This window comes from Bacillus rossius, chromosome 10, assembly GCF_032445375.1.
Source record: "Bacillus rossius redtenbacheri isolate Brsri chromosome 10, Brsri_v3, whole genome shotgun sequence".
Taxonomy (NCBI): domain Eukaryota; kingdom Metazoa; phylum Arthropoda; class Insecta; order Phasmatodea; family Bacillidae; genus Bacillus; species Bacillus rossius.
This window is the reverse complement of record NC_086337.1, coordinates 38,737,429-38,762,670: the sequence shown is the minus strand read 5'-3', so window position 1 is coordinate 38,762,670 and position 25,242 is coordinate 38,737,429. Positions and strand designations below refer to the sequence as shown.

General features: G+C 42.0%; 2 protein-coding genes across 5 annotated transcripts in view; one reads left to right on the top strand and one right to left on the bottom strand.

Annotated features, from left to right (window-relative positions):
- Window positions 1-25,242, bottom strand: part of LOC134536004 (zinc finger protein Xfin-like) — a 68,665-nt gene that overhangs the window by 6,598 nt on the left and 36,825 nt on the right. Inside the window, exon 4 of one of the 2 annotated variants that reach the window (XR_010075742.1) lies at window positions 5,930-6,047. The gene's annotated coding sequence lies outside the window, so the exon portion shown is untranslated. Of the gene's footprint in view, window positions 1-5,929; window positions 6,048-22,407; window positions 22,703-25,242 lie in introns of those variants that run through there. The other variant, XR_010075743.1, reaches the window with a different exon arrangement.
- Window positions 10,098-25,242, top strand: part of LOC134536003 (uncharacterized) — a 29,772-nt gene continuing 14,627 nt past the window's right edge. Inside the window, exons 1-5 of one of the 3 annotated variants that reach the window (XM_063375494.1) lie at window positions 10,098-10,450; window positions 13,333-13,554; window positions 19,835-19,969; window positions 20,685-20,861; window positions 22,473-22,670. In XM_063375494.1, the coding sequence (XP_063231564.1) occupies window positions 10,358-10,450; window positions 13,333-13,554; window positions 19,835-19,969; window positions 20,685-20,861; window positions 22,473-22,670 (825 nt within the window). In that variant the 5' untranslated portion in view covers window positions 10,098-10,357. The remainder of the gene's footprint in view (window positions 10,451-13,332; window positions 13,555-19,834; window positions 19,970-20,684; window positions 20,862-22,472; window positions 22,671-25,242) is intronic. The other 2 variants (XM_063375493.1, XM_063375495.1) reach the window with 2 other exon arrangements.

The following is a 25,242-nucleotide window of genomic DNA, read 5'->3' as shown; positions in this document are numbered from 1 at the left end:
GCATTTATTTATTTCAACTCTGCATTATTTTAAATACTTCTATGTTAAATGACCCGACCTCATAAAACGGCCAAATAAAAAACTTTTTTTTCTTCTGAGTTTTATGTAGTTTTGAATTAAAATAAATTGCAGTGTTACAATGCTACCCAATGCCCAATTCTATTAAAGAAAACTAAGTTGAGTTGTACTGCACTGCAATTCGACTTTGTTTACTACAAGGACATGACTTAATTAAGTTTTGGAAAATTTGACGAATTGTTGGTTGATAGTTAAGTACATATTTCAATATGGCGGATGCTATGACAGCTGACGGTCAAGTGACTGATACTACTGCACTCCAGCTGGTAAAAAATAACCAATATGGTGGTAGCACACGATACGAGGGCCTAAGATGTCTGCCGTGACATCCTGGTTGGAGTAATATTATATCATCCTTGGTAGTAGCAGTGGGAGCAGTCTGCTTGTGGACACCATTATTAAAAATGTCCCTCCCCAGGTTCGAACCGAGGACTCAAAACTAGATAACTTAAGATTTTATAAAAATTGTATTAAATAATTTGTTCAAGTCGATCTGAATTATAGGTATTCAAGATGATAAACTCGAAGATAGAAAGGTCAAAATTCCACACCAGCAGCTCACTGGTGGTATTTAAGCCGCTTTGCGGACAGTGAATAATTTTAAAACACCTCTGAAGTAATTGTAATATATATATGTGTGTAATTGTAACTTTTTTGTTGAATTTGGTCCTCCTCAAGAGGGAAATTTTTGGAGATTTTCTTGTCAAGTTCATGTCATCATCCAAGACACCACTCAGCCCCATTTATATACTAATAATTTTGAAATAGACAAACACCAAACAAAGAGCTACAAAATACGTAAAAGAGACCGATACAAATTGAAGGCTGTATTCGGATTTACTCAGCAATTATAAAATCCAACCTTCAGTCCGTCCGTCATGATATTTCTGCACAGATATTAACGGGAGGGACATTTTTACGTGTGCTATGAGCAGTAAACTACAATTTTGAGAAAAAAATTGCATGTTTAAAAACATAAATTAGACCCTGTAAAACAACAACATTTTTTCCTTCGTAAATTATTTTGCAGGTTTTCATTAGCATGTGTGATTTGGTTTTAAAAATGTTTAGCTTTAATATAATAATTTTTATACATTGAGTATGTTAATAATTAGTTCATGGTACTAAGATTAGGAATAACGTTTCCGTTTTAAATTTAATTTCACTTCAATGGGAAAAAAAATTTCAATTCAAACTTGAGTTTTTAACAACAAAATTGTTGTAGCAAAAAATGAAGAAATAGTGTAAAAAATTACAGTATTGATGATCAAACAGTTAAAAATGACAGTGTGTAAGGCATAACTACAAGTATTGTGCACTCCTCTACTACTGTGTGTTTGTAGCGTAATGACAAAGTACGTGGTATTCAATAAGTACGATGAGGTTCAACTCCCAACTATGTCAATACTTTTTTGAATTTACAACAAAAACTATTAAGTCCGAAATACTTTTTCTTTGATTGCATTACCTCGTTTATACATACATATATATATATATATATATATATATATATATATATATATATATATATTTATATATATATATATTTATATATATATATATTTATATATATATATATAAATATCTTATTTGTAGAATTTGAAAATGCAAACGAGTCATACTATCTAATTTAATGTCAGTTTATCACTGTTGTATAACTTATTCGGCTGTTTTTAGACCGTAATAATCAATTTTATATATAAACTGACATTAAATTAGATAGTATGACTCGTTTGCATTTTTAAATTCTACAAATAAGATTTATTGCTGTGTCCTATCGCGAAATAAGTTCATGTACCCGAATTTATATTTATTTATATATATTTATTTATATATATATTTATTTATATATAATTATATCAGAAGTACACAACGCCTAATAAAACTTTAAAAATTTTGTATCCTTTTCACAATAATATTATATGACATTTCCAAACTAGCCCACGAGGGAAAACTCAATCACGTTTAGTCAAACATTGTTTTTTTTAGGCTACGATAGTTAGGTTGTTTTTTTTTTAGTGAAGTAGGTATACAATAAAAAATATTATGAATCCATCCCGCAACTATATCCCTTCATAATCAATAGCTGATATTTTTGAACTTCAAAAGTCAAGATATATGCAACTGCGCAGGTTGTTTTATTTTTCTGATCTCAATTAACGTATCGTCTGTATGAAGTAAATACATCTGAAGGCAGCAGTAATGATACTGAAAGGCATGTAAACATAAACAGAAAACAGTTTGTTTTGAACTATCTTCCCAGTGTTTGAGGAAAAAATGTTTTTTTTCGGATATAGTACTCATATTTTAGAAACCACAACATACTTGCACAAATTTACACGTACATGCAAAATAATTACATCGTTTAAATTGGTTCATTTCGTGCAATGCAAAGGCGTGAACCTTTTCGTGGAAAACGTGTTTATAAATATAATCAAACGAAGTAGTAAAAATAATATGATTATATTTACTGGTAACCATAATCCTAAGCAAGACACGTTACAAAGTATGGGTGTAAAACTTTCAAAATTACACCACAAATATGTAAAAATACTATCACTGAATGTGTAAAATACACAAATATTTTATGGTAAAAGTATGTATAAACTTCGTGTAATAAATTGATACAATTTTCATAAATTTGTTACCAAATTCAATTACAAACTGACTTCAGATATGCCGATATTAAGACCAAATTCAAGTCATTATTTAGTGTAATAACGTACGTAATGATGGCATTTTTTTAATGTTCATTAGACTGTGTTTACGTTTAAATCAGCCTTCCACCTGCATATTTTTATATGCTAAGTCTACTACGTGAACACACATACATGCCGATAAAAAAAAACATTAAAATTACATTTCCTATGGATTTCGGTCTACTTGGGGCACATGATAAGCACCTTTGTTTTTTATGTGAACTCCAGAAGCGAGAGTTTTGTTAATAATGTTAAATTTAAACTTTCGTATGATGTGAAAAAAAAATTGCTGAAGACCAGACAAACTTATTTCACAGTAAATTTGTACGTTTAAATAAAATATAAATTGGTTTTGCTATATGGGGAAAAAACTATAAATATGCTCACTATAAGCCAATCAATATCCCAATAGTCTTAGTTCTCGAATATTAGATAATGTGACTACAAATTTTCTGATTATATAATTATTATTTTTATGCGCAATCCTAAATAATCATTTTATTAATAACAATTCAAGTTAAAAAAAGGCCTTGTTTCTGTAGTAATTGTATGTCCGATATAATAGCCCGAATTAATAAATGAACATTTATAATTTCACTAATATTTACACAATTTCCAAAATTACATCAATCTGAATGAATTTCCACATATAAATCACACATTAATAATTCCGGCTCACTGGCAACGAGTATGTAAATCAGGCAGGGTCTCCCATTTCTGCTTGTAACGTCACAGCCGCAAAATTTACAAAAAAAAAAAAAAAAAAAAAAAAAAAAAAATCCTGAAATTGACTAAAAAAAATTTCCTATTTCAAAATAAATATTCCACATTTTCATCAGAAAAAATCCAGAGGGGCAATGCCTCCAAAGAAGCGCACACAGCATGTCTTTGTATACTGCATACACTTGTATCCAGAGTAGACGCAGCCTTAACCAAAGTATAGGCCTACTCTGATTTCTAGAATGATTGACGTTAAAATTTGAATAATTTCGACGCTAAAACGACGTGGCGTATCAACAAAGAAATACTTACTCGGTACTCGACAGGCAATTGTTTGCGTCACAGTTTATTTTCAGGCAATTTTAATTATAGTCTTTTCTCAAAAAAAGAATCCTTGCATCTGTTCAAAAGATCAACAAAAAATTTTCCAAGCAATCTTCAGGCTAAAGTGTCCTTCCTTCAAGAAAGTATATTCCAGGTTGAAAATCTTCACACAGCACGTGCTTGCAAGAACCTCAGTCGAGTGTATATTTCTTGGACATCACAATGTTATTTATGTGCGCGAATCAAAGAATTCACTTGTGGAGTACCAGAGCAGTTCGGCAATAAATGGAGTTTTTATTGAATATTCTTAATTTGCTACATTAACCAATTTTAATATATTCAAAAATTTGTCTTAAACCCCGCGTGACAGGAAAATCCTCCCAGGATGACTTCTGTATGCGAAGCACTTAATAAATTGAGTTATTCGTGTAAATTGATTTTCTTGATTTGTTACACTAACGAATTTAAAAAAGGTTTATATTGATAATTTTTTTTTTTTTTTTTTTTGCAAAACTCCCGCCCCGGGAGAAACCTCCCAGGATGGCTCCCGTATGGGGAACACTAACAACGTGCTCCCCATACGGAAGCCGTTTTAGAAGATTTTTTGATTTCCACCCAACCTCTCTTCGGTAGCCTGACTTGTTACAAGGGATTTAATTCCTATCAGACAAATGCCGCCATCTGTCTGAGAAAATCCGCCTTGGAGGAGCCGGGGCGCGAACCCGGGTCCTACAAGTCACAAGGCAGGCGCTCTACCCCAGAGCCAGAAGGTAGAGCGGCGATGTGAAGTCTTCTTAACACTGACAAGATGGTATTAGCACGCATTTACTGTAGGCTGTTTGTAGTTTACTTTTGGTAGTTAATTTGGGAAGCATTCATGGTTGCATTTGGATATTTGTAATCCAACACTGACAAATAAAGTATTTAAATAAGTACACAAAAGGAAAGTTAACGTGTTAAAATAAATCCTTTCGTTCGAACTACCTATTTTTTCTCGACACTACTAGAATGTTTTAATGTACATAAATATACCAAAATGATCGATAAAGTATTATTTTTTTCATATACCTACCATGCAGCGAAAATGATTTTAAATCTTTACATTCGGCTTTGAAAAGCTTAGAACGAACTACATACTATCCCTACTAAATTATTTATGAATGCATCCCTTGCTCTAATTCGTGGTAGTACAAATACTTGCTTTCGATTTCGACCAAGACCTAAGACAATATTAAGATGGTAAAATCTTTTCCTACAAATTTTATGGTAAGGAAGTATTAATTTTTTTTTTTCAAATATAGTTATTTCCATCCTTTACAGTAAGGGTTGGTTACATAAAAATGTACTTAAGACAAACGTTTTACACATTATTTAGAAACATTAAAATAAAGAAGAAAAAAATTGTTTACATGGTACGGAAGGTTTTATTTTTTTTATTCCAATCTCTGTTTCCCCCCTATCTTTTTCAGAAATAGTTCGTCTTGTCTAAAATTGTTTCAAAAACGTTTTAGATAGTTTATAGTTCATTGTTATATATTTTGTAGTTTTTCAATTAGGTAGTTTTGGGTTTTTGACTCCATGTTCCAAACTTAGTAGCAATGGTTGGAAGTATGAATAATTGTTCAAGACAAAATGTTTTGATGAAATTATAAGATTTACTTATAGAGATTTATTTTTTCATTAAAACCTTCCCCTGTCCACCTTTGGTGGGACTTTGCCACTCCTTTTGCCATTAATTTTCCACTACTTTATTTTCTGATCAGTTTGGAAGTGATTTGTGACAATTTACGGCAGTTATCGCTTCCATAAGAACCTGATAAAGCTATATGTAAGTTCTAATAAATAATTTCTAGCAAATAAAAATAAAGTTTCATATTAAATAAATAAAACAACGTGAGCGAGACAGTCTTTCAGTAGCCTGCTCGCCAGTGATTGAACATCTAACCTCGGTAAAGAGCAAACCCACGTGTTCGCATGTTGTAAATGTTGCAAAGAAACTTATAATACGAAACTTGGATACGAATTTTAAAGCAGTATTCTTTAAAATACAGACGAGCGTTTTATATATACTGATCAATAAAATATTCGCTCTTCAAGTAGGTACATACCAAAATTTATAGACGTTAATCTCACACACGTAATTGCTTTCTACGGCGGCCGCTAGAATTCGCTGCCTGGATCTTAAACGTTGCTTGCTGCCATCATGCACGGATAGCAACTCGACTCCTGTAAAAGAATTGCAACAATACAAAACCTCGGCTTTGAACCTGATATTCAACCAAACATTTTATTTGAAAAAAAAAATCCTATCTTGTTAACCTGAAAACTTTTAAAACACATTTATAACACTAGGTATATGATTGTGTGTATGTATATATATATATTTTAGCTTTACAATTGAAATCAGTCTGTAAATATTTCCTAAAACAACTCTTTTCATTATTGACCTATTTTAACATTATTATATAATATGATATTAAAATAGTAAACATTTTCTAGTGGCGAGATTTGATCCTTATATCTTGAGGCTATCGTGTGCGTCCTCTTCAACTGTACTACCCACACTGTTGGAATATTTCTAAAGAATATATGTATTATAATCATTGTAATGCAAGTTTTTTTTAGCTGTTATAAAACTTGAGATTACTTTTTACTATGACTATTTTAGTTTACCAAATATATTACAGTGTAGTTTCTCTATCATAAAGTCTCATTTGGCACACCAATACATTTTGTATTTACGCTAAAGTTTACGAAAGTGACTATATACGTGTGTATGATGCTAAACGTGGGTCCGCCATCTTTTTTGTCACTTATCCGTTCATAGACTTCCGCTATCATTTGCACGAAATTACCCCTCTGTAATGCCGTTTACCGAGAGCTTAGATTTTTACTGAGGCCACTTGCGCGGCCTCAGTCTCCCTGGATTTAATTATTTTTATATTGTATAAAGTTTATTCTAAGTTTTTTTTTATTACGCTGTTTCAGTATTGTATGTATATTAATTTTTAAATACGCTTTTATAAGCGCTTCTAGCTTTTCTTTAATAAACGTGGCCGCCATCATATAGAGTGCGGTAGTGTGCAAACTCTAAACTTAAAAATATTTTTTATTGGTTTTTTAACTCATCATTGTGCCTATCACTGTAGAGTTTCCGGGATTGTCATTAAGTTTAGTTGAGTATGCTAGTACAGCTTTTTGCGCACTTGCCATTAGTTAAGTCAGTCTATGCGCGTCTTTTAAGCTTAAATCCATTAGAAACTCAGGATGTTATTAGTGACGCGTACACGGGACTGGCGTGATGGGTGCGGACGTGTACAACTACCCCGGCATAAGGGGAGTTGGCCACATTACACATCAAAAATTATTATTTTGCCATAAATTAAATGAAATTTTTTTTTTTTACCAATTCCACGAACAAATCTTACCTATATATATATATATATATATACACACACACACACTTTGTATTGACAATGGTTTTGGGGTATGAACCAAGAAACGAAACTATAAAAAAAATTCCTGAATTTGCACTATGGTAACAGCTATAATAGGAAGTCTTTCTTAGAAATCTACATAGTAGTATGCAATTCAGAATAATAAATTAGGTAATTAGTTGTATATATTGGGGGCTCCTGCTACAGGATTGAGTGTGGAGCCAGAACCGGTGTCCGCCATCTTGGATGACCTTGACCTTTACCCGGCCGCCAATTTGATTCTGCCATTTTGAATTCCGACAGTTTGTTTTCGAGAACATTCTATCATTTTGGTTTTTGAGGTCACCTCCACAATTTTTAAAATCCGAGATTATTATCCTGCAACCATATGTGTATGACCAATAAATACGTGGGCATCAAAGTACAGCTATGAGATAGCATTATGCTAAAACACATATTAAAGAATTTGTTTAAAATGATTTTAGGAGGACACACAATGTTTTCACCCCATTCAAGTTCTAGGCAAACTATGGGATTGAAGGACTGAAGATAATGAAAAATTACAATTTGTTTATCTTATTTTTGTTATGTGGATCCCACATGTACCTACGTTTTTCTTAGCGCAAAGCCAGAAAAATTTCGTTGATAGAGCATATTAGACATCTATTTCTAGTAGATGCACACTGAAGGAAACATCAAGTCAGCTACGACTGTACCCGTGTTCAACGTACTCTGGATTTGATGGCGACCATGGCCGAAAATCTATAGGATTATGGCCGAGAAGGGGGGGGGGAAGTAACGCTTATCATTCCACTTTTACAGTAACGATTTGCAAGGGAAAAAAGTTGCCCCCCCCCCCCCTTCTCAGAGAGGGGCTCTTTGAATCCAGGGTCCGGATCCCCCGGGCTTCTACGCACATGATGGCGACTTCTCAAGTTGGGGCTGAATCCACCAACACGATCTCCCTAGAGCCACGGGGAAGTGGATACGCCTACGCCATCTCATCGCAACTAGGGGATGTTTGGAGGAGCTAAAGCGACCCTCGCTGAAGGAAACAACCGTAACAAGTCGGAGAAACAATGATTATTTTAGGTACTTCCTACCAAGAGAAAAAGAAAATCATTGGCGCAACTGCCGGCGAGTTTTTTCTCTCATCCTCTGCAAACCGATGACATTTTTTCCTTGGCCACCAAATTTGCTGTTAAGAAAAAAAACAGCCATTACGTAAAGTCGAATTATAAATTCGACTCGTTAAACAATTCACCCGACGTGTTGAGCACCAGACAGATGTTGGTCAAGTGTACCATCTCCCATCAGGCGGGTTACGCCCTGCTGCGGCCTGACGTCAGCCATGCTTGTCGAGTTACAGGGCCGCGGGGGATCCAGCCTCGTCCCCCGCGACGCTCAATTGTTGGTTATTGGTAAATTGGCAGAGGGTGGATTGTTTATTTTCTGTCCCCCACCCCCTCGCTTCCTGCTTCCACCGCCGCGCCCAGCACGCAGATGAGTGAAGAACGGTCTTTAAAAAAAATGCTTGAGATAGTTTTAAAACATTTTATAAGTCTTTCATTTGCGCAAATTAACACATTTACCTTAAGTCTTTTTTTTTATTAAATTGAACGGTAAATACAATTTTTCCCTTTCTTCTGAGTCCCAGCTTCTGGATTTCCGCCGCGTAAGGAAACCCGGGGCAGGGTTTACAGAGAAGTTCTTGAAATAAGTGGACCATTTTTTTTTTTTTCAGGCAAAAAGACAGGCATAAATTAAAAGTAAAACTGTATTTCAATTTTGTTCCGATTGTAAAGTATTTTGTAGAAAATATTATAATTTAGAGGTAAAATCCCTTTTTAACTTTCTACGTATTGTATCCTAAGTAAAACTTAGGTGCCCAAGATTTTACTCATTTATATTCAACAGATTTCTCCCTGCAGCAAACTTACAGATATTACTTCTAAATATGTTTAAAACATAAATTTCTAATACACTTTTTTTTTGAATGAGAAGTGCATATAGGACTCACGCACGAAGAGTTCTAAACCATGTATGTACAGGTGTTTGCTCTTAATAACTCGCTAACAATTTCATATGGGAGTGTTCTTGGTAATTGCTTTAATATACATAGTATGCTTCAACAAAACAAAATGGTCTAGAACGTCTTAGACCTCTAACGTCAATTAACTTCATCTTTTAAAAAAAATAATATTAAGACGGTTCTCAATTTGACCAGCTCTTTGCAATGCCACTCAACACGCCTATGCATACAACAAGAACCTTTTCGACCTCCCTTAAGGCATATGGTGTACACCACCTAAAAATTCTACAAAATTGTAAACACTATTTTCGATGTCAGGTTGAAACAGTACTACGTGATCAGTGGAAGGTACATTTTAATTTTTCATGTTCAACTTGCTAGAAGACTATGATGGGCAGAGCTGTGGTAGTGTGTTTCCGTATTGTTGGGCACGGAATCCTCAAAAGATGAAGCTTTAGTGCAACGTAAACTTATATGTGCCCGCAATGTATTACTTTGAAAAACAGTGTTAGTTCATTGCGACGTAAAATACGCGCTCAATTACAGCTGGGTCTCATGTTGATTTCTTCTTTCATTCGTCTTTTCTTTTATTTGAGGACTATTTCCGAAATTTCAACTCGATACCTCCCTTTCGTCATAACAGATATTCTTTTAGTGTAATGTCATGGATGTAAAAAAAAAAGCGCAAGACTTCGTAATTATCATCACTTGCTCGATTTTTTACACCCACGGTGAACATCTGTTGAAAAAAAAAATTGTGTTGTTAGAAAAACAAATGCAAGAGAGGCATCGAGTTAAAATGTTATCAATAGCCCTAAAAACAACATGGCGTGTGCGATTGAACCTCGAAGTTCCGGCTTGCGCGTGGTTCTGTCGGCGCGCGTCATCGCGGTGTGACAAAGCGATCGTTCCTGATCGCACCGACGTGTCAGTCAGCGCGCCTGCCGGCTTGGAAGAAGAGCGCGCGCTCCACGGGGCGATTACCGCCGATAAAGTGGCGTTATCCGGCGAGACGCCAGAGCGAGGGTATAGCTCTCGGAGCCAGACCCACTGTCGAGCCGGCCGCCATGGCAGTCGTACATAACCTCGACATCACCGTCAAGTTCCTGCAGGAGCTGCTGGCCGAGTCCGACCCGGGACTGGTCGTCACGTCTTTCCAGGTCAGCCAACAATACCGAGGGGGAAAAAAAATATTCTACGAGCGGCATTGCATTGTTTCAATATTCAGAATGGTTTTGGACTTATACTAAAATAGTAAAAGTAGTTTTACTATGGATTTGAGAAAGTATTATAAGTATTATGTCCGCTTGAAGCTAAATTTGAGAGCAGGCCTTTTCTTTGTATTCGATGACTTAAAATGTGCTTGTCTTTTCAACTGTTGTTATTTATTAGGGTACAGGAGCGCATGGTTTCTGATCACGTCGTAGTTTTAAAATATAGCACAAGAATCTTCTTGAATGAAGCAACTCATGAAAAAAGGAACAATATTGTTATCGTCTAGTTCTGACAGAGCTCGCAGAAAGAGCTATTATGAATTGGTCTCACGCGCCATGTTGATTTTTTTTCCCCCGTTTTTTACTTATTTTTTTTTAAAAAATAACTATTCCTAAAATTTTAACTCGATGCCTCTTTTGCATTTGATGTTCTGTCACAAATATTTTCAACAGATTTTCACTAGTGTAATATTATGAATGTAAAAAGGCGCCCGAGTATTCGCAATTATCATCACTTTCGCGCCTTTAGAAACCCATGACTTTAAACTAAGTGAATAACTGTAAAAAATATTTGTGGCAGAAATACAAAATCAAGGAAATAATCGAGATAAAATTTTATAAATAGTTTTTAAATAAAATAAAGACGATAAAAAATAAATATCAATCTGGCATGTGAGTCCAAGCCTTTCTATAGTAGTAAAGGCTGTTTCTCGAGGTGTTTGTCTGAATATACTAGCAGGTTTTAGATGATACGAAATAATATAATACACGTACGTTTCGGTATATAAATATACTTACTGGCTCAGTTTGTTTTTAGAGCTAAGATTTTATTTTGCATTTGAAATCACTGGGGACGTTTGAAAAGTTTCTTACGATTTTGATTATAATAAAAGACAATAACAATTTCAAATAATTGATCTAACACTGTATCATTTACTACCTGTCAAATTCCCGTGTTTGGAAATTTTTTTAATAAAAGAAGGTTTGAGTAAGAGAATATATATATTATCTTCAAAAAATTGCAAAAAAAAAAAAAAAGGTTGGCCTAATTATAATATCTCCTAACCCCACGAAATTTTTATATCACAATTAGCCACTGGATGTTGCAACATACCAATGTTATTACATGTGTATGTGTTTTCTTGGGAAACCATTTGTGAAATAACTCAACAATGGTGAATACCGCAAAATTAACTAATTAAACAAAGGTGACGTAATTTATGAAGGCACTCCAAACGAGCACTTTTCCAACAAAGTTTTGAGGGAGGTAGAGGTATTCTGGGCCCTTTTCCCTGACAAAGTTGGTTTTCACGGGCGCAGTTGTCTCTCGCATTCTGTTGGCATTTTAGGCACATGCTTCCCAACACAAAGGTTGCAAATAACTTATTGTTGATTCTCACGCCAGAAACATTCAACCCGTTATCTGCTACTTGTAAGCAGTCAGCCATAGATGCATTAGGTAATAATATTTTAGGCATATTAAAACTTTCCGGCCCTCAGCGAACTCTTAAATGCTTTTCGTAAGTAGACCCCTTTCTGATATCTTGAGTAGTTTTGAAATCGCGTTGTTTTTCCTGAAGCTCTGCGCACCGGGTAGGCGGAACCCTTAACACTCACGATCCATTAAAAGTGTATGTCTAGGAATAGCATTTAAAAGCCATTGCATGTTCCCGTACAAGTTTTTGTTATCACGGACGTTTTTAAGGCATGAAAATTTTTACGAACTGTATTGTGAGTTGTATATCACGGCACCAAAAAATATAGGGTTTCCACTTGAAGTCCCATAGAGGCCAGACCGGTGCCTGGCGCGTAGGGGCGAAGTGGCGTGTGATGCGTCAGCCAGTGTCGCCCTTAGCGCTTTCCCCCCCCCCCCCTAAAGCACGTAGTTATGTCGACGAGGCGCGATGATAAGAATCGACGCTCGCCGGTGCGGCTAGCACATCAGCCTCCGACCTGGCGCGCGCAGGGATATAACATTACAAGGCGGAGAATTGAAGGATAAAGTTACAATGCACGTCCCTTGATGAGTATTTCAAGAATTGTGCCTCTTTGAATAACATTTTTTTAAAAACAAAACACGGTGTTTGTACTAACGCGCGAGGTTTGTCCGGAAAGTTCATATAAAAGTGGGGGAAAAAAATTGGTTGTCTGTAAAGTCGGTTTACGGACGATAGTTTAACGTGACGTGACAACGTCAAAACAAAACAATGATGAAATGATTGCATACTTTCATGAAGAAAATCGAATCAATTTTTATTGAATTATCACTATTTTGTAGTGATACAAAGAGGAGTGAAATGAAATCTACAATTTAATTGATAAATTTACTTTTATTTGCACTCATTAATTCAAACATGTTCATTACTTTAACGAAGAGATTATTTTAACTATAACTTTTATACGTGCTTGCTATTTAACTTCTTCCAATCTGTGTTATTCTGTTAAGGATATAGGACGATGATTAGGAAAAGTAGGAAACGAATGGGAGTGTTTCAAGGTATAATGTGCCTCGAAAAAAAAAAAGTCAAATCGACGGTTGTTCCAACAATCGAGTGGAAGAGAGACGGATGCGGCGCAAACGTACGATGAGCGTAACGGGACAGACACTTTTTTCGTGCGTGCAGCAGGCGTTCATCGATTTATTAGACGTTGTCACGTCAAAAACACTCCCCCCTGAGACACGACACGCTCGCGCCGGTGGAAGGTTGCTTGGAAGTCCTCAGGCCGCCAGAAGGGCAGACGGACGTGTGTGCCAGGTGGCGGCGGGAGCAATTGTAAGTGCTCAGGTTCTTCGTGCCGCCAGAAGGGCAGATGGACGTGTGCGCCAGGTGGCGGCGGGCGCCAGCCGCGGGGACAACTACACGGCCACGCTGTACCGCCTGCGCGTGCTGGGGGAGTTGCCCGGCCGCCGGCAGCCCTGGCGCAGGTCGCTCATCTACAAGTGCCTGCCCGCCGACCCGGCGCGCCGCGAGGCCTTCAAGTCCGACGCGCTCTTCCGCAACGAGGTGGTGTTCTACACGCGCGCGCTGCCCGCCCTGCTCGCCTTCCAGGTCGGTCCGCGCGTCTGGTTGTCGGGCGCAAGGCCGGGTTCGTAGAAAACCCAAGAACGCAGGACGCGACAATCGCAAGAAATTCACAGTCGTTTATAAAAAAAAATTAAAAAAAAACGCAAGGACGCCGGCCATCGCCAACGTCAAAAAATTAAAATTTCAGGAATAAGTCATGATTTTTTTTTTTTTTAAATCATTGTTGTACTTATCGTACAGGCTGGGAAATATTTTTTTTTTGATAAGCTGAACAAGAAATTCATCAGCTTCCTCCGTTGCGCTGTATTCACTAGAATAATGCCAGCCCAAAACAAAAAATAAAGAAACACAAGCGTAACGATTAATTGCAATCGCAGAGCCTTCTATATGCATTACGTGACAGTTTCAGTTTCCAACATACTAAAGCAACCAGTATAGAAGGCCGAAACGCAAGGAGAAAACGCAAGAAGCAGAAAGTTGAACAACTTGTGCGTTGCGTTCTTGCGTTATTGCGTGTCTTGCGTTTTCTATAAACCCGGCCTAAAGTTGCAGTCCAGTCGGTAAATACGGGAAGCCTTCTTTTCACAGACGAGAGAGACACACCCGAAGTTCATGCTCGCTATTTTTCCCCCGTTCCATCTCATTGTATAAACCGGTGTGGCATTAATTTTTGCGGTCGATTAGGATAGGTTAGATGCATTATAAATACTTTAAAAACATTGTGGATGGTTGGTTATATTAGGTAAGTATAGCTACATTAATAATACTGTAAAATCATTTTATGGTTGCTTATAGCAAATAATTTTTAATATGTAGCTATCCAGGGCTAGGAAACCGTTTACATGATTTCACAGTATCTTTAATGTAGCTATCATAACCAAATCAACCGTCCACAATGTTTTAAAGTATTTATGATGTAGCTAACCTAACCTAATTGACCATTAGTTATCATGAGTTACAAAAAAAACAGAAGATGCACGATCGGTCGTTTGGCTCTCTTGTCTGTGAAAAGAAGGCTTCACCGGTAGATACAGCGTACCTTACAATAGGTAGGGTACAAGATATTCAATTTTTCATTTTTTTACATTGGTGCCAACATTAAGAAATCAAATTTATCAAATTGGCCGATCACAGGAAAACTTTTGGCGGCTGAAGAAAAAAAACTGGTATTTCCCCAAGTCTTTTTCGCTTTTATCGGAACCGTTTTATTTTATAGTTTAAAATTTCGGTCTGTTAATTAAAAGTATTAAGATTCAACGTAGCGGCGGGTGTGGATTCGCGTTCAGAAATGTAGTTGAGAAAGAAAATTGCGTATATGTTTATCACGCTCGGCATTATTTAAAAGAAATCTACGTTAAATTTCGTGTCCGAGTTTCATATTATAAGTGTGTTTGCAACGTGAGAACACGCAAATTTGCTGGTTTCCGATGCTGTATGTTGCACATGTCTGGCGAGTGCTGAAAGGCTCGCTCACATTTTTTTTTCCATAACTCGGGGCGACGAGCATGGTTTAGTAGCGAAGCGCGGCCTATGCAATACAACGTCGCGTTTAGATGATTCCGTGACTTACCTTACGATGCGGCGCACAGCTCGTAGCCATTGGAAATCTCCTCGGTACATAATAAGTGCACAACGCACTCCTCGCGTCGCCGCCATCTTGTTCCAGTCCGGTCGACCTCCCAAATGCCGTGCCCCATTGCATCTGTCGTTTTCTCGCCACGAGCGATCACACCAGGTGGTTCGCGGACTCGGCAAGCTTGCGTTAGGTACACTCGCTTCCGGTCAATTCGAGACGAGACACTGTAGGCCTACACTAGGTTCCACAAATCTAGAGCTTCTCTCCCACCCTCTGTCTGCACTCGCGCGAACAGGGCCTTTAGGAAACCCTCTGTCTGCACTCGCGCGAACAGGGTCTTGAGGAAACCCCCTGTCTCCACTCGCGCGAACAGGGCCTTGAGGAAACCCCCTGTCTCCACTCGCGCGAACAGGGCCTTGAGGAAACCCCCTGTCTCCACTCGCGCGAACAGGGCCTTGAGGAAACCCCCTGTCTTCACTCGCGCGAACAGGGCCTTGAGGAAACCCCCTGTCTCCACTCGCGCGAACAGGGCCTTGAGGAAACCCCCTGTCTGCACTCGCGCGAACAGGGCCTTGAGGAAACCCCCTGTCTCCACTCGCGCGAACAGGGCATTGAGGAAACCCTTTGTCACCACTCGCGCGAACAGGGCCTTGAGGAAACCCTTTGTCACCACTCGCGCGAACAGGGCCTCGAGGAAACCCTTTGTCACCACTCGCGCGAACAGGGCCTTGAGGAAACCCTTTGTCACCACTCGCGCGAACAGGGCCTCGAGGAAACCCTTTGTCACCACTCGCGCGAACAGGGCCTCGAGGAAACCCTTTGTCTGCACTCGCGCGAACAGGGCCTTGAGGAAACCCTTTGTCACCACTCGCGCGAACAGGGCCTCGAGGAAACCCTTTGTCACCACTCGCGCGAACAGGGCCTCGAGGAAACCCTTTGTCTTCACTCGCGCGAACAGGGCCTCGAGAAAACCCTTTGTCACCACTCGCGCGAACAGGGCCTTGAGGAAACCCTTTGTCTTCACTCGCGCGAACAGGGCCTTGAGGAAACCCTTTGTCACCACTCGCGCGAACAGGGCCTCGAGGAAACCCTTTGTCACCACTCGCGCCAACAGGGCCTCGAGGAAACCCTTTGTCACCACTCGCGCGAACAGGGCCTCGAGGAAACCCTTTGTCTTCACTCGCGCGAACAGGGCCTTGAGGAAACCCTTTGTCACCACTCGCGCGAACAGGGCCTCGAGGAAACCCTTTGTCACCACTCGCGCCAGCAGGGCCTCGAGGAAACCCTTTGTCACCACTCGCGCGAACAGGGCCTCGAGGAAACCCTTTGTCACCACTCGCGCGAACAGGGCCTTGAGGAAACCCTTTGTCACCACTCGCGCGAACAGGGCCTCGAGGAAACCCTTTGTCACCACTCGCGCGAACAGGGCCTCGAGGAAACCCTTTGTCTTCACTCGCGCGAACAGGGCCTCGAGAAAACCCTTTGTCACCACTCGCGCGAACAGGGCCTTGAGGAAACCCTTTGTCTTCACTCGCGCGAACAGGGCCTTGAGGAAACCCTTTGTCACCACTCGCGCGAACAGGGCCTCGAGGAAACCCTTTGTCACCACTCGCGCGAACAGGGCCTCGAGGAAACCCTTTGTCTGCACTCGCGCGAACAGGGCCTTGAGGAAACCCTTTGTCACCACTCGCGCGAACAGGGCCTCGAGGAAACCCTTTGTCACCACTCGCGCGAACAGGGCCTCGAGGAAACCCTTTGTCACCACTCGCGCGAACAGGGCCTCGAGGAAACCCTTTGTCACCACTCGCGCGAACAGGGCCTTGAGGAAACCCTTTGTCACCACTCGCGCGAACAGGGCCTCGAGGAAACCCTTTGTCACCACTCGCGCGAACAGGGCCTCGAGGAAACCCTTTGTCACCACTCGCGCCAACAGGGCCTCGAGGAAACCCTTTGTCACCACTCGCGCGAACAGGGCCTCGAGGAAACCCTTTGTCTTCACTCGCGCGAACAGGGCCTTGAGGAAACCCTTTGTCACCACTCGCGCGAACAGGGCCTCGAGGAAACCCTTTGTCACCACTCGCGCCAACAGGGCCTCGAGGAAACCCTTTGTCACCACTCGCGCGAACAGGGCCTCGAGGAAACCCTTTGTCACCACTCGCGCGAACAGGGCCTTGAGGAAACCCTTTGTCACCACTCGCGCGAACAGGGCCTTGAGGAAACCCTTTGTCACCACTCGCGCGAACAGGGCCTCGAGGAAACCCTTTGTCTTCACTCGCGCGAACAGGGCCTCGAGGAAACCCTTTGTCACCACTCGCGCGAACAGGGCCTTGAGGAAACCCTTTGTCTTCACTCGCGCGAACAGGGCCTTGAGGAAACCCTTTGTCACCACTCGCGCGAACAGGGCCTCGAGGAAACCCTTTGTCACCACTCGCGCCAACAGGGCCTCGAGGAAACCCTTTGTCACCACTCGCGCGAACAGGGCCTCGAGGAAACCCTTTGTCACCACTCGCGCCAACAGGGCCTCGAGGAAACCCTTTGTCACCACTCGCGCGAACAGGGCCTCGAGGAAACCCTTTGTCACCACTCGCGCCAACAGGGCCTCGAGGAAACCCTTTGTCACCACTCGCGCCAACAGGGCCTCGAGGAAACCCTTTGTCACTACTCGCGCGAACAGGGCCTCGAGGAAACCCTTTGTCACCACTCGCGCGAACAGGGCCTTGAGGAAACCCTTTGTCACCACTCGCGCGAACAGGGCCTCGAGGAAACCCTCTGTCACCACTCGCGCGAACAGGGCCTCGAGGAAACCCTTTGTCACCACTCGCGCGAACAGGGCCTCGAGGAAACCCTTTGTCTTCACTCGCGCGAACAGGGCCTTGAGGAAACCCTTTGTCACCACTCGCGCGAACAGGGCCTCGAGGAAACCCTTTGTCACCACTCGCGCCAACAGGGCCTCGAGGAAACCCTTTGTCACCACTCGCGCCAACAGGGCCTCGAGGAAACCCTTTGTCACCACTCGCGCGAACAGGGCCTCGAGGAAACCCTTTGTCACCACTCGCGCGAACAGGGCCTCGAGGAAACCCTTTGTCTTCACTCGCGCGAACAGGTCCTTGAGGAAACCCTTTGTCTTCACTCGCGCGAACAGGGCGTTGAGGAAACCCTTTGTCACCACTCGCGCGAACAGGGCCTCGAGGAAACCCTTTGTCACCACTCGCGCCAACAGGGCCTCGAGGAAACCCTTTGTCTTCACTCGCGCGAACAGGGCCTTGAGGAAACCCTTTGTCACCACTCGCGCGAACAGGGCCTCGAGGAAACCCTCTGTCACCACTCGCGCGAACAGGGCCTCGAGGAAACCCTTTGTCTCCACTCGCGCGAACAGGGCCTCGAGGAAACCCTCTGTCACCACTCGCGCGAACAGGGCCTCGAGGAAACCCTTTGTCTCCACTCGCGCGAACAGGGCCTCGAGGAAACCCTCTGTCACCACTCGCGCGAACAGGGCCTTGAGGAAACCCTCTGTCTCCACTCGCGCGAACAGGGCCTCGAGGAAACCCTCTGTCTCCACTCGCGCGAACAGGGCCTCGAGGAAACCCTTTGTCTCCACTCGCGCGAACAGGGCCTTGAGGAAACCCTCTGTCACCACTCGCGCGAACAGGGCCTCGAGGAAACCCTCTGTCTCCACTCGCGCGAACAGGGCCTCGAGGAAACCCTTTGTCTCCACTCGCGCGAACAGGGCCTCGAGGAAACCCTCTGTCACCACTCGCGCGAACAGGGCCTTGAGGAAACCCTCTGTCTCCACTCGCGCGAACAGGGCCTCGAGGAAACCCTCTGTCTCCACTCGCGCGAACAGGGCCTCGAGGAAACCCTTTGTCTCCACTCGCGCGAACAGGGCCTTGAGGAAACCCTCTGTCACCACTCGCGCGAACAGGGCCTCGAGGAAACCCTCTGTCTCCACTCGCGCGAACAGGGCCTCGAGGAAACCCTCTGTCTCCACTCGCGCGAACAGGGCCTCGAGGAAACCCTTTGTCTCCACTCGCGCGAACAGGGCCTCGAGGAAACCCTCTGTCACCACTCGCGCGAACAGGGCCTCGAGGAAACCCTCTGTCACCACTCGCGCGAACAGGGCCTTGAGGAAACCCTCTGTCACCACTCGCGCGAACAGGGCCTCGAGGAAACCCTCTGTCTCCACTCGCGCGAACAGGGCCTCGAGGAAACCCTCTGTCACCACTCGCGCGAACAGGGCCTCGAGGAAACCCTCTGTCACCACTCGCGCGAACAGGGCCTCGAGGAAACCCTTTGTCTCCACTCGCGCGAACAGGGCCTCGAGGAAACCCTCTGTCACCACTCGCGCGAACAGGGCCTCGAGGAAACCCTTTGTCTCCACTCGCGCGAACAGGGCCTCGAGGAAACCCTCTGTCTCCACTCGCGCGAACAGGGCCTCGAGGAAACCCTTTGTCTCCACTCGCGCGAACAGGGCCTCGAGGAAACCCTCTGTCACCACTCGCGCGAACAGGGCCTCGAGGAAACCCTCAGTCACCACTCGCGCGAACAGGGCCTCGAGGAAACCCTCTGTCTCCACTCGCGCGAACAGGGCCTTGAGGAAACCCTCTGTCTCCACTCGCGCGAACAGGGCCTCGAGGAAACCCTCTGTCTCCACTCGCGCGAACAGGGCCTCGAGGAAACCCTCTGTCACCACTCGCGCGAACAGGGCCTCGAGGAAACCCTGTGCAACAGGGCCAGCGGGACGTGTTCCGCGCGGTGCCGCGCTGCTACCTCGCCCAGTCCGACGTCATCGTGCTGGAGGACCTGGTGGCGCGGGGGTTCACGATGGCCGACCGCAAGGCCGGACTCGACCACGTCCACTGCAAGGTGAGCGCAGCCCGTCCACAGCATCACGACCTTCATAATATTCCTCATTCAAACTTAGATGGTTCTTAAAAATGTTTAACTGTTGGTGCTGCACTCAAAATGACCTGGGGAAAAAAAAAGCAAGGCTCCAAGCACTTCATCACAGTTCAGTTAGTATTATTATTGTGATAGAAAATAAGTACTAAGGTTTACTGTGTTATTTAAGACCAAATTGGCATAACATGATATTAAAAAAGGGGGTTGTCTGTAAAGTCGGTTTACGGACGATAATTTTACGTGATAACGTCATAAGAAAACATTGATGAAAGATTGTATACTTTTTTAATTTTCAAATATTATTTACAGTTTTTGCAAATTTAATTTAAATAATTTGTTTGAATATTATCACGAACAATTAGTTAAAAAGCCCGCCTTAATCTGTTTTATATTATAGAAGATTTTCTCGCACGGTGGTTGGCCGGTGGTTCTTGCACGCTCGGCTCTGGCGGAACGTGACAATTTTTCGGGCGTGCAGGCGGCGTTCATCGATTTATAAGACGTTTATCACGTCAAAAATGTTGAAATAACCTAAGATAACGGAGAAGTAAATATAGATTGAAAGAGAGAGCGAAAGACATCCATGTAGCCTACCGGTCACCGTCTGAAATTATCGGTTTTGGTATCCCGGCGGCATCTGGCGGCGAGGAGTGGACACGTGGCGACGCGGTGACCGCAGGCGGTGCTGACGGAGCTGGCCAGGTTCCACGCCCTGTCGCTGGCCATGAAGGGCCGCGAGCCGGAGCTGTTCCACGGCAGCGTGTCGGGCGCCGTCACCGAGGTGCTGTTCGTGCCGGAGAACGAGCAGTGGTACAGCGAGTATTACAGGACCGCCGCCGAGAACGCCATCAGCATGGTCGAGTATACCTGGCTCCTTCCTCTCTTCCGTCGTGTGCTGACGTCTCAGCCTCTCGGGAAGCCTTCTTTTCACAGACGAGAGAGCCAAACGCCCGATCTTGCATCTTCGTGTTTTTTTTTTTTTTTTGTTCATTGTAAATATGGCGGTGTTGATAAAAAGGATACTAATGGTCAATTATGTTACGTTGGCTACATTATAAATACTTTAAACCATTGTGGACGGTTGATTTGGTTAGGATAGCTACATTAAAGATACGGGGAAAAACATGAACTTCGGGTTTTGGCTCTCTCGTCTGTGAAAAAAAGGCTTCCCTCAGGCCCTCGGTGTACGGCAACGGTGATGCCATCTGTGGCTGATGGCGCGAACCAAAGCTCGCAAATACAAAGGAAAACTTTGAAGTATTAACTGTGTACCTAATTATTTTTAACAAAATGGGCAGCCTTTTAATAAAATTACTTGACGAAAATCAGGTTCAAAGCCTGAGTATTTTTCTCCAAGACTTTTCCACTTTTATCAGAGCCGTTTCATTACACAGTTTTAAATTTCGCACGTAAGAAATGGAATGATTCGATAGTCTACGTAGCTGCTTCTGCAGCGAATTTTAGCAGAACTACGTGTGACAAATTTGCGTTTAAATGTATCACTGGGGACGCACCACAACGCCGAAATGCCAAATTGACCACAACGCCGACAGCTAGAAAACTGCTGTGTACCACAACGCCAAATTACCACAACGCCGAATTACCACAACGCCGAATTACCACAACGCCGAAATACACTAACGCCGAAAAATGTCATTGCAGGACTGCCACAAAGGTCAGGTTAGACTAGGTTAGGTTAGACTAGGTTAGACTAGGTTAGGTCAGACTAGGTTAGGCTAGGATAGGCTAGGTTAAGTTAGGTTATGTTATATTACGCTAGGTTAGGTTAGGTTAGGTTAGGTTTGGTTTGATTGTGATATTTCGGCGTTAAGGTACATTTAAGAAACACACACAAATTCATTCAGTTGTTATTTCGGCGTTGTGGTACAAAACAGTTTTATAGCTGTCGGCGTTGTGGTCAATTTTGAAATTCGGCGTTATGGTATTTCTGCGTTGTGGTAACGACCCTGTATCACTCTCAGCATATTTTTAAATAATTCTACACTAGATTTCCTGTCAGAGTTTCTTATCATAAGTGTATTTGCGGCATGAGAACACACGAATTTGCTGGGTCGTTACCACAACGCCGAATGTCAAAATTGACCACAACGCCGACAGCTAGAAAACTGCTGTGTACCACAACGCCGAAATAACCACTGAATGAATTTTTGTGTGTTTCTTAAATGTACCTTAACGCCGAAATACCACAATCAAACCTAACCTAGCGTAATATAACCTAACTTAACCTAGCCTAACCTAACCTAGTCTAACCTAACCTTTGTGGCAGTCCTGCAATGACATTTTTCGGCGTTAGTGTATTTCGGCGTTGTGGTACACATAAGTTTTCTAGCTGTCGGCGTTGTGGTCAATTTGGCATTTCGGCGTTGTGGTGCGTCCCCGAATTTGCTCGTTACCGAGGTGCAGATGTTACGCATCACTGACGAGTGCTTTCTCTCTCGCCCGCCAGGTGGAGCAGACCCTGCCGCCCGGCGGGACGAGGAGCGAGTGCCTGTCCAGGCTGAGGCGGCTGGTGTCTGACGGCCAGTTCTTCAGCCGCATGGTCGCCATGGTGCAGCCGCGTGAGCCCTACGCCGTCCTCAGCCACGGCGACTGCTGGACCAACAACATCCTCTTCAAGTACTCCGACGCCGGGGACATACTGGAGGTGCGACGCCCCCCGGGACCGACTGTCAGAACCTTTTACAAAAAAAAATAAATTCGTTGTCTGTAAAGTCGGTTTACGGACGATAGTTTAACGCGACAACGTCATAACAAAACATTGATGAAATGATTGCATACTTTTATGAATAAAATTGAATCATTTTTATTGAATTATCAATATTTCGTATGGATACAAAGAAGGAGTGAAATGAAATATACAATTTAATTGATAATTTTACTTTTATTTGCACTCGTTAATTCAAATATGTTCAATACTTTAACGAACAGATTATTTATTTTAACTATAACTTTTAAACATGTTTGTTATTTAACTTCTTCCAATCTGTGTTATTCTGTTAAGGATAGGACGATGATAGGAAAAGTAGGAAACGAATGGGAGTGTTTCAAGTTTAATGTGCCTCGAAAAAGTCAAATCGATGGTTGTTCCAATCGAGTGGAAGAGAGAGAGATGCGGCGCAAGCGTACAATGAGCGTAGCGGGACACAGCGTAACGGAACAATGTGCGTAACGGGACACTTTTTCGTGCGTGCAGCCGACGTTCATCGATTTATTAGACGTTGTCACGTCAAAAAAAAAATATTTTTTCCTGGCCGAAATAGGAAACACTTCTGACTCCAAGCATAACCCATTGAAGCCAGCTATATGGCCTAACAAAGGATTAAGGGGGTGCCTCCCATTTCCGGTCATGATTTTATATTTATATTAATCACTGATCAACTTCTAGACTTTTTCAATTATTTAACTTTCCCGAAATGAAAAATATATACAGCGCATACTTTATGCATAATTAGCTGTCAAAGTTACATTTTTAACGTTTCTTGGTTGTACAAATAAGGAGAATTTAATTTATTGCAAAGCTGAAACTTTTTGGGTTAAACTGCAATGCCTTTGGCTACTTCAGGAAATGGTTTGAATTTCTTTCAGAAAATATTAATTCGTTTTACCTGGCATTTCAAAATCCTCAAATTTGTAATGATTTTGACAGCCAAGATACACGAAATATGTTTTTGTGATAGAAATGCAAACCATATCATGAAGTAGCCAGTGACATTGCAGTTAAACCAATAAAGTTTCAGTTCTGCAATAAATTAAATTCTCCTTATTTGTACAACCCAAAAACGTTAGAAATGTAACTTTGGCAGCTATTTATGCAAAACGTATGCGTTGTATATATTTTTCATTTGTGGAAAGTTAAACTATTGAAAAAGTCTAAAAGTTGATCCGTGATTAATATAAATATAAAATCATGATCTGAAGTGGGAGGCACCCCCTTAACCTGAAGTGGTTTGGCAACTGCAAATTGTTTTTGGTTAAGGACGTAACATATTTATTGTAAATATAAAATTAATTTCAATTACAAGTGGAATAGCTACCCCTCCCCCGCCCCACAAACAAAAAAATAACAATATAGGCTATCAGGACACTGATTTCCTGAATAAAACTGTACTGTTTCTCGTTGGAAAAAATTTCAAGAATTAAAAATAACAGATAGAAATGAAAAATAAAACTCACAGAGAACAAGCCTAATCCATCAATCCATGTGATGTCGAACAGATGGATCCAACGATGAAACTAAACAGTTTGAGTATGTTCGTCTGTGCTGTCATTGTTGTGTTGTTTGTAACACCTGTATAGTTTAATCGTTGGATCGGGGCCGCGGCAGTAGGCCGAAAATCACTAGGCCGACGGCACTAGGCCGAAAGGCACTAGGCCGACAGGCACTAGGCCGAAAGGCAATAGTCCGACAGGCACTAGGCCGAAAGGCACTAGGCCGACAGGCACTAGGCCGAAAGGCAGTAGGCCGAAAGGCACTAGGCCGAAATGCACTAGGCCGAAAGTACAGGCAGTCGACTGAAAAATCGTTAATTTTATTTGTTACTTTAATTTACCTACAGATGGCAGTCGTGTTTCCTCGAGCTACTCTAACCATATCAATATCATCGTCCAGTTTTTTTTCTCGATCTAAGCCAATGCATGATTTTGTATTCTGCAATTAACACAGCATTCATGATAGGCTACCTCTTTTTGACAATCTCAGCTTGTCATTGTACCTCTTCAGAAAGAATACATGCACTTCCTAATAATTAATGGTGACTTCGCTTTGTATCAGTTTTCCTTGTGTTATTATAAACTTTAAGAAAATATTTAATTTATATTAAAGGGACAAAATTCAACAAATAAATTGTAAAATATGATATTTAAAGGATAATTTTTTTAAGTATGCACTTGTGAAGCTCAGAAAAAATAAAATTAGGCAAGTTATGGTGAGATGCTGTACGATGAACAAGAAATCTTTGATGAACGACTATATTCTGAATTGTGTGAATTATAATCTTTTACGTAACTTTTCTATGAATTTCAAATGAAAGACTAATATTTTTACTGACTGCTGTGACCTGAACTTTACTAGATAAGTAAAAATGTAAATACCTTGGGTCAATTGCATTTTACGATACCGGGCTTCCTATTGGCTGAAAAATACGGAGGGGAAAACGATGACGTCATAATTTGGCCAAAGAGGTTGGAACAAGTGAAGGTAAGTGTTAATGTGTGTT